Here is a 10,458-nt window from a genome sequence, read left to right as displayed (position 1 = left end):
CGTTCTACCCTGATGATTCATATATATCTATCTGCTTGTCCCATTATGTTCAGTTTGGTCTTATTCACAATAATTTAACCTCTTAGATATTTTAGCTTTACATGCACATTGGTTTTTGGTTCTAATTTATCTGTAGTAACTTGTTTTTATGTCGAAAATATTTTTCATTCTTTAATCTTTGAAATGAACAGCATCAATCGCTGCTAATCATGATCTATTAAATTCATTGTTGTTTAGAACTTTAGCTCTAAGAATGCTGAACTTCAGCAAATATAAACAAAAATTTCAGCTTCTAGAATGCTGAAGTTCAACAATTACAAAACAAACTTCAGCTCCTAAAATGTTGAAGTTCAGCAATTACAAAACAAACTTCAGCTCCTAGAATGCTGAAATTCAGCAATTACAAAACAAAAACTTCAACTCCTGGAATGCTGAAGTTCAGCAATTACAAAATAAAAACTTCAACCAAAATATGCTGTAGTTTTATTGAACTGAAGTTTGTCATTGCACTATGAACTGAAGTTTGCATGATTGCCTTTGCAAGTCATGCCAAACTTCAAGCAAAAATATCTGAAATTTTGCTACACTTCAGGTCAAACTTCAGACATAAATTTTTGCTACTTCAGGCCCGTATGTCTGAAGTTACGAGAAAAGTGGGTACGTTTGTAATTTTTTTTGCAAAACGGGTATAAATTAAAAAGTGATCCAAAAACTGAGTATAAATACAAATGCCCCGTTTTAAAGACCAAACGTCTGACAAGTCTTTCTTTTCTTCTTAAACTATGTCACATAAATTAAAATGGAAGGAGTAGTAATTTTTCATCATTTTGCCTTAAGATCAGAGCGGATGTAGAGCTCCAGAAATGGATGCAAGTACGTACATCTATTGTTATCAGTACTAGAAATACCTTGTTCAAGAACTTTATAAAATGTAAACATTTATAATTACTATAATTAGTCACACGAACTATTACACAAGAGTACTGAGTTCAATCACCACAAATTTAAAGCCTTTCCCTCTGTTTAGACTTGTTTTAAGCTTCTTAATTTTTTCGGAAAAGGGCCAATACTACCTTCGGACGGTTCGATTCGGTACAAATATGTTCCCCGTCCACCTATTGAGCCAAAAATGTCCCCACCATTATCTTTCTGGCTCACTTATGCCCCTACGACTAACGATCAATGCCAAATAAAAAAGTTTACTTAAATTACACGTGGCAAATTTTTATTGGTCCAACTTTAAACTATGACCCCAATTAAATAAACTCACCCTTAACCCTTTTTTTACCCAACCCAAAAATCCGACCCACCTAAGAAAAGGCCAAACTCGATAAAAAAATTAACTTCTCCACCTTTTCAACTCTACTATCACCGGCTGTCACCACCCACCATAACCATGATTCTCATTTTGCCCCATTCCTACATTTTCAAACAACAGCAACAAGAATATTATGCTAATAGAAAGGATCCGTTAGAAAATCTTTAATTTTTTTCGATTTGATATCCTTTTTTTGTTGTAAAATTAGGAGTTTGTTCAAGGAGGAGTACCTAGGTCATAAATATTTTATTTTCTACAATAAATTACCATTTGGGTTTAACAATTTATTAAGAGTTTGTAAAATTTATAAAAATTGTGAAGAAAAAATTGGACTATTCCGAAATTTAAAGCCCATGAATTCATAATGGGTTCTTTGATTATCTTATGTGATGAGAAAGAAAAAAAGATTTACTATTATAAGTGACATTTGAATGTGAAAATTAAGGTCTTTTGACGAACATTTTCGAAAAATGACAACTCCAATGGTAAATGTAAAATGATGATACAAATATGAAAAATGACCAAAACTGCCCCTAAACTAAAAATGGGGTGGCAGCGTGATTGCTACTGAGGAAAGGGGATGGTGACAGCTATGATGATGGTAGAATTGGAAAGATGGAGAAGATAATTTTTTTGACAATCAAGAGTTTGGCCATTTTTCAAGGCGGGTCGAATTTTTGGGTTGGCTAAAAGAATGGGTTAAGGGTGAGTTTATTTAATTGGGGTCATGGTTTAAAATTTGACCAATAAAAAATTGCCACATGTAATTTAAGTAAAACTTCTTTTTATTTGGCATTGAGCATTAGCCATAGGGGCATAAGTGACCTAGAAAGATAACGATGGGGGTATTTTTGACTCAATAGGTGGACGAAGAGCATATTTGTACCAAATCGAATAATCTGCGGGCAGTTTTGGCCCTTTTCCGTGATTATTTTTATACAGATATAGCAGCCTCTAGAGGGTGCAAACAGTGGTGCAATTTTTTCTTTTTCAAAAAATGCGTGCAACGGTATTCTCGTCCACTATTTTTTTCGACCCGCTCTGTTTAAAAGAGTTTCTTTAATTCTGCGTCTTTCAAACAGATTGGGCGGGTAACAGCAAAAAACGAATTTAACAATAGTATGATCCATTAACTTTTGGTAAAAAAATTGAGGAAAATGTACATTATACGAGGTGTATGCGTGATAATTCCTAGTATAAAATATTACAGTATAGTTACCATCTAATCTAATGATGATTTATCAAACTTTAGCTTTGGATCCGTTATATAAGGTATGGTTGTGTAACCTAATTTTAAAGTTAATAGTGTAATTAAAAAAGTAGGAGCTGCTAAGCCTTGTTTCCATTCAGCTTATCAGTATCTCTCCCAATTACATGGCTCTCAACTGTGTACTCTTCTTCCTCCTCGCCACCTTTGCCACCACCGTCTCCGCCACTGACCACATCGTCGGAGCTAACAAAGGTTGGAACCCCGGCATCAACTATACTCTCTGGAGTAGCAACCAAACATTCTACGTCGGTGACCTAATCTGTACGTTTTTTTTAATTTTTAATTTGTACGTAAATATTTACGGACTTTTGCTTTCCTGATCACTTGTCTATTTATTGTTTGCTGGAGACTGGAGAGCATTTAGGTATCCAAAAGTCATGTTTATAAACTATCCCCGTTGCTTCAATTTAGATAGCGCAGTCCGTGATATATGTGTGGCTATAGAATCTAAGTTTAAAATTAAATTATTTCGAAATATAAAAATATGTTAATTCTTTTTTGAAAGTAAAATGTGTCATTTAAATTAAAAAGGAGAGAGTAGAATACATCGTGGTTACTAAAAATTAAAGAAGAATAAAAGAGGAGAAGATTGATTAATTTAATGCATGTTAACTAAGTAACTTTTTTCTTAACTTCAAAATAATTTTTCTAATGCAATTTAGTTAAAGTAGGGACTTTCATAGCAGGTTCTTTACATTGTTTTCCAGGTTTTATTGCATGCACTTACCTGATTTTGTAACAATATTATCACTGGTAGTACACAAAACTTAACCAGATCGACCCTTTCTCTAACTTGGCTATTCCATGTTTTTTTGGCAGCATTTAGGTATAAAAAGACACAACATAACGTGTTTGAAGTGAATAAAAATGGATATGATAACTGCATAATAGAGGGTGCATTTGGGAATTGGAGCAGTGGAAGAGATTTCATTTTGCTGAACAAGTCCAAGAGGTATTACTTCATTTGTGGCATTGGCGGCTGCTCTGATGGTATGAAGGTTTCTGTTGTAGTTCACCCTCTTCCACCTCCTCCACCGTCACCGTCAGCCATCGCCGCCATGCATTCTTCCGAAAAGGCAGCTGCTCCGACGACAGTTGGTGGTTTCGAGTCACTGGTTGTAAGGTTGATGTTGGTTGGATTGATGGTATATGGATGTGGTAGGATTTAACGAGTTTCGGCCAAGAATCCTATGCTAGTTAGCTGTGTTATGAAATTGCGGCAGCCAGTGTTTAAAATCACTTGTTTGTAATTGTCATTTTGATTCAACTTCATGTATTTAATTTGTTGCTGTTCTGTCATTTTAGTTGAAATTAAATTTGTTTTCACTATCAAAGATTTCTGTTGTAAGTTTATTTCTGTATTTGTTTCTGTTTCCTATTGTTTTATGAGTATTTATTTTGTTGAACGAGAAACTAGAGTCATACTTCTTGAAAGTAAGTAGAAAAGAATAGTCTGGATATATCATCTTGTAAATTTCACAAATAGTCACATAATTATATATTTTTTTTGTATCAAAATCACATAACTTTATTTTGTCACATAAAAATCACAACTTAATCACCACGTAACCAAATGGTTACAATAGCCGGAAATGTAAACTTCTGATGGGCTTAAATATTTTTTAGTGAGTGGCACATCTCATTTTTTTTAAAACCTTTTTTAGACAAATGACCTTTGGAACAAAAAATAATCATTTGGATGTGCAAATCCTATGTATCTTTTAGTGTCGCGAGGAGGCTCTCCAAAAAATTAACATGTACATAAATAACTTTAACCATCAATACGCGAGTATTTAAATAAATATATAGAATGTTTTTAGTTAATAACTTCAGCGGAAGCAGGCAAGTCTGCTTTATTATCTAGAATCTTTTTTCTTTTTATGCATTAATTCTATTGTACTAAATATTGTAGAAAATTAAATTGATTATTTGGCATTTGTTAATGCCTTAATGGAGGAATGCTTTTCTGCACTAGGTACATGCATCAAACAATTAAGTGTATTCACTTTAACAATGACTAATTACATACTAAAGGAAAATGCTTAATTATTTGCACCACATCAATAAGTGCATTACGTAACAATGACTAACTAATACTCTTAGGGGTTGTTTGGTTTGAATACTATTTATGCCGGGATAAGTTATGCTGGGATAAGTTATGCTGAGATTAGTTATTCTGCTATTATTTTTTATCCACTGGTTGGTATGTTGTATTAAAAATGACAATTGCATAATTTCTAAGAAGAAGGTATAAGTTATCCCGGCACTAATGATCTCACCCTCTATAAGGTATAAGTTATCCCGGTACTAATTATAATCCCGGGATAACTTATACCAGATTTACTAACCAAACAAAGTATTAAGATGGTATTAAATTTTTATACAAACACTATACCTTCTTATATCTCATACCAAACGACTTGACATTTTTTTATAACCAAACAAAGTCTTACGTAAATTTATCCAAGTATAATGACTTGACATTTTTTTTTTCATACTCGACTATAATCAGTTGACAATTTTTATTTAAAAAGAGAGACAAAAGAGCTTTTTAATAGAGCCGTCAATATGGGCTTTGCCCATTGGGCCAATCCAGTCCGTGATTTAGTAGGGTTGAGCTAAAATTTTTGGAGCCCATTTAAAAATGAGGCTTTTAAGTCGTGCTCGAGTAAGCCCCTAGCCCGTGAGGCTTGACTAAGGCTGGGCTGGGCTGGGCCGGCCCGTGTGCCTAATAAAAATATGTATTTAATATACATAAAATATAAAAATTATATGACACAAAAAAATATCAAAAAGAAGAGTATCCCAAGCTTAAAGTTTATTAAGTTCATCATATTAAAAGATCAAAGTCTTAAAACGTTAATTAGTTTTAAAAATTTAATTATTCTTAATATTTAACTAATTAATATTGCATACGAATTGTAGATGTAGATGAAAGTGAAGATATTAAGACAACCTTCTCGCAAGTGTTTGATGAAGATGAGGTGTTGGATATCCCATAAGCGTCATGGACGTTCTCTTGAATAGTCTTGTCTTTTATTTTTTTAGTATTTATTATGATATATTGGAACAATATAAAAAGTTATTAAGTTTTGTGAAATTTTTTCAATAAGATTTTTTTAACTTTTAAATATTTATCTTATTTTAGGTTAGAACTTAAAGAAAAAATATAAAATTATATTTAAAAAATAATGGGTAGGCCCGTGGGGGCCCGCAACATATGGGAAGTGCACAATTAGCCAGTAATAATACATGTATTTACTTTTAAGCCACTGCTTAAAATATCTTTAGTCTTTAGCCACTGCTTTAATAAATTTTTACCCGGCCGTACGAAAATACCCTTCTGCTCATAAAGTTCAGGATCAAGTGTCCTTAACTTATGAGCTTGTTACTATAAGTTCAGGACTAGCTGTCCTTAATTTATAAGTCTAAGTTTAGGACTACCTGTCCTTAACTTTTGAACTTGTAACTCTAAGTTCAGGACTACATGTCCTTAACTTTTGAACTTGGAACTTGAAGTTCATGACTACGTGTCCTTAATTTCTGTGCTTGTAACTCTAAGTTAAGGACTACCTGTCCTTAATTTCTGTGCTTGTAACTCTAAGTTAAGGACCAAGTATCCTTAATTTTTGAACTTCCAACTCTAAGTGTCCTTAACTTATAAGCTTGTTACTGTAAGTTCAGGACTAGTTGTCCTAAATTTATAAGTCTAAGTTTAGGACTACCTGTCCTTAACTTCTGAACTTGTAACTCTAAGTTCAGGACTACATGTCCTTAACTTTTGAACTTGGAACTCGAAATTCAGAACTACCTGTCCTTAATTTCTGTGCTTGTAACTCTAAGTTAAGGACTACATGACCTTAATTTCTGTGCTTGTAACTCTAAGTTAAGGACCAAGTATCCTTAATTTTTGAACTTCCAACTCTAAGTTCAGGACTAAGTGTCCTTAACTTATGAGCTTGTTACTGTAAGTTCAGGACTAGTTGTCCTAAATTTATAAGTCTAAGTTTAGGACTACCTGTCCTTAACTTCTGAACTTGTAACTCTAAGTTCAGGACTACATGTCCTTAACTTTTGAATTTGGAACTCGAAGTTCAGAACTACATATCCTTAATTTCTATGCTTGTAACTCTAAGTTAAAGACCGAATGTCCTTAATTTTTGAACTTCCAACTCTAAGTTCAGGACCAAATGTCGTTAACTTATGAGCTTGTTATTGTAAGTTCAGGACTAGATGTCCTTAATTTATGAGCTTGTAAGTCCAAGTTAAGGACTACCTGTCCTTAGCTATTCCGATAACCAAGGACACAGTTTCTTTCATTTATTTATTTTCTCATCCCGAAAAATGAATCTTATAGAAGTACTTGCCCCAAATGAAAGTGACTGCTAATAAACATTTGTGCCAAGCTCAAGAAAAAGATAAAAGAATCATATTGAGTATAGACTAGTGTGGAACATGAATCATTTTAACATTAGAACTTCCAACTAAATCCACCTGAGAATGAGAAGAAACGCAGTCGTCGGTATAAACACTGTATTTCCGTTTGGGAAGGAAAAGAGATAGAAGAAAGGGTAACACCATCTTTTCATATTAATTTTAATAGACTAGTGACTACTTTTGCTTAGCATTAAAAATGTTAGATAAAAAGTAAATACCACTTTAAAAAGTGGCTATCCCACGCAATTTTTACTGCATAAGGTTAGGATGGGCAGACCATTATAAGGCCCATCAAAATGATGGGCTAGTCCAGCCCAGCCCGTCAATTGCTAAAGCCCACACTGGGTTGGGATGGGACCCGCCCATATTGACTGCTCTACTTTTTTGATGGTTTAGAGCATTGAATAAATCTTTTTCTGTTCCGGAATATCTGCCAGTCCTTTGCTTCTCCCAATTGTTTGTTTCAACAAGTGATGAGTTGTTATTTCACTTAAATTATGTTTCCTTTCGATCCGATTTTTATCTATTTCTGAATCTCACATTCATTATTTCTTTCAGATCTTTTGTTGGTTTCATCATCTGCTGCTTTCACATTAATGAGGAAAGAAAAAACAAGATTAGGATGGATAGAATGGTTACAAGGATGGTATCGTTTGACATGTGAAACACTATTTCAGAAAATCAATGCTAGGAATTTACAGGACCCTTTGCCTTTGCCTCCTTTAAATGGCCAAACTTGCATTGTAACAGGAGCTACAAGTGGCATTGGACTTGAAATTGCTAGGCAATTAGCTGAGTCAGGTGCACATCTTGTCATGGCCGTAAGAAACACAAATCTTGCATATCAAATCATCCAAAAATGGCTAAGAAATGAACCCGACTCTAGGTCCCTAAGCATCGATGTTTTAGAACTCGATCTCCTTTCTCTTGAATCTGTCGTAAAATTTGCACAAGAATGGAATTCAAAATCAAAACCCCTACATGTGCTCATCAATAATGCTGGTATTTATTCCATAGGACAACCTCAGAAATTTTCTAAAGACGGGTACGAAACACATTTACAAGTGAACCATCTTGGCCCTGCATTACTCTCTATTTTGCTCTTACCTTCACTAAAAAGAGGTGCTCCAAGTAGAGTTGTTAATGTGAATTCGCTTCTGCATACAGTTGGTTTTGTTGATTTCCAAGATATGAATTTTATAACAAAAAAGAACAAATTTTCGAGTCGAAAGGCTTATTCAAATAGTAAGCTGGCACAAATTATGTTTAGCAGTATGCTTCAGAAATACATACCAACTGATGCTGGAATTTATACGTTATGCGTAGAGCCAGGAGCTGTACGGACAAATGTTACGAGGGATCTTCCTAGGATTTTGAATATTCTTTATCAGAAAATGTTTTTTTTCATGTTTGATGCTCAACAAGGTTCAAGAAGTGCACTTTTTGCAGCTACTGATGTTGATATTCTAAAATATTGTGGAAAGTTGAAGGCAGAAGAGTGGCCTGTTTGTGCCTTCATTGGTTGCCATTGTAAACCTACGAAACCTAGCAAAGAAGCATATAACGTGGGAACTTCTCAACAAGTGTGGGAGAAGACATTAGAAATGGTTGGTTTTTCTATAGATGCTGTTGACATGATTTTTCAAGGAAAAGAAATTCATTGCTGCTAACAAAGATCAGTAAGCATGTACCTCCGTACTTATACAAAAAGTTTTTTTTAAAATCCTATTTACACAATATAATTTTCCATGGATTCAACTGAACCCATAACTTTCGCTACCCAAAAAATCATTAAATATGTACAAATAATAAAATTTGAACCCATTAAATTAGATGAGACATGATAGAATTGTGAATTTGAACCTATAAAGTTTAAATTCTGAATTCGCCTTTGGCTCTGCCCGGCCCTCAAGAGGGAAGATCCGTAGTGATAATTTTGTCTATATTTTAGCCATACATATTGGAATTCTTTGAAATTAACCATGTAAAAGTAATTTCTTATCTGATCACATGTAGTTTTATAAACATTTGGTTGTTTGTTATACACCACAAAGTAGGATACTAACATTGAAAACGGTAAAAACTTTTCTATTAAAGTGCATAGTAAAACAGATTACACAAGTATATTCCCGTGTGAATTTGGTTATTGGTGCACAAAGGGGTAATGCCGGATCAATTAGTTTTTTTGACTCTTTATAAACTTGTTTTTAGTTTTATGATCTTATCTTTTTCTTTTTTACACATGAGAGATTTACTTTTACACGCAAGAGATCTGTCTTTTATACATAAGAGATCTGAAAAGGTCATTTTCTTAAATTCAAAATTGTAAAGGGACATGATATACAAATAGCACGGGTAAAGCCATACCCAATTTTGAGAGGCTGAAGGAGCCTATTGTTTAACCAAAAATAAGTCTTTTGGCCAAAATCTAATTTTAGAAGAAAACGGGTTACTGATAACTAAGTTTTACTTCACTTTCACAATGATATCAAAGAAAATTAATAAGAATAACTTAGGAAATAATTGATGGACAAATTGCAAAGTCAAGGTAGAGAATTTTGAGAAAGCAGAAAAGTAAAGAGTATATTTTAATATTGCCTCTGATCTGTCTCAACAAATAGAATTTTGTGTCCTTATATAGGAATATACAATAGTAACGGTTTTACTCACATAATTTGGGTTGATTATGGGCATTAATGATATTGATTGCCCATTATCTCGGATATCTATAACTGGTGTATTTATTGCTATAAATGCCTCATATCTGTTCCGATTCCCCTTCCTTATTTACTTCCGGTTCATGTACCTTTCCTTCTTTTTATTCTTTATTCATTTCCTCCTCATTTATTATTTGCTAACTGTTAGGCCCGGTTCTTTTTTTTTTGTACCGTCTCGTGGGTATTTCCTCCCGTGCCTTCTCTTCTTTATCAATTAAGAAAATCACTTGTCACCGTATCATTGTTCCATGTACCATGCCATGTCAATATTCCAATATTCCAACAGTAACGTTCTTTCACCACTAATACAGATAGTCCCCCCACTTTACTGAATATTCGGGGAAGTGGAAAGTTTTTATGGTGGGAATTTTCTGCCGCCGTTTTTTCAAATGCAATCATACCTCCTTCTGAACCGATGCGACGCATATCACTTCTATTTAATGATCATGCCACACAGCTTTTGCTAATTGTTTCTTCAGTTCCTCAGTGCTTTTTAATTTCCTGAAGCTTTTCCTCCATCGTCTTCTTGTCTTACACTTTTTTGTATTTTTTCGTTATTCTTCTTTAGATAATCATGTCTTTTCCTGATCTTCGCAAAGTTGTAATTGTTTACGAATTTGTTTCTTCCAATGCCCCTACTAGAAGTAGAAGGGGTGGCAGGTTGCGTAGCCTTGGTTCTATTTCTAACCTTGGTTCCCCCTCTCAAAGTAGTGTTG

General features: G+C 33.8%; 2 protein-coding genes across 2 annotated transcripts; both read left to right on the top strand.

The window, feature by feature from the left end:
• The first annotated feature begins 2,604 nt into the window (after positions 1-2,604).
• Positions 2,605-4,001, top strand: LOC107807184 (early nodulin-like protein 19). The gene is made up of 2 exons (XM_016631517.2): positions 2,605-2,849; positions 3,408-4,001. The coding sequence occupies exons 1-2, from the start codon at positions 2,693-2,695 to the stop codon at positions 3,755-3,757; spliced, it is 507 nt and encodes a 168-aa protein (XP_016487003.1). The 5' UTR covers positions 2,605-2,692; the 3' UTR covers positions 3,758-4,001.
• Positions 4,002-7,568: 3,567 nt separating this feature from the next.
• LOC107807182 (dehydrogenase/reductase SDR family member FEY-like) lies at positions 7,569-8,843 on the top strand. Its single transcript, XM_016631516.2, has one exon. It carries the CDS (start codon positions 7,622-7,624, stop codon positions 8,693-8,695), a length of 1,074 nt encoding a protein of 357 aa, XP_016487002.2. The 5' UTR covers positions 7,569-7,621; the 3' UTR covers positions 8,696-8,843.
• Positions 8,844-10,458: the final 1,615 nt, after the last annotated feature.

The sequence above is a fragment of the Nicotiana tabacum genome, chromosome 15 (assembly GCF_000715075.1).
Source record: "Nicotiana tabacum cultivar K326 chromosome 15, ASM71507v2, whole genome shotgun sequence".
Lineage (NCBI taxonomy): Eukaryota > Viridiplantae > Streptophyta > Magnoliopsida > Solanales > Solanaceae > Nicotiana > Nicotiana tabacum.
This window is presented reverse-complemented; position numbering and strand designations above follow the sequence as displayed.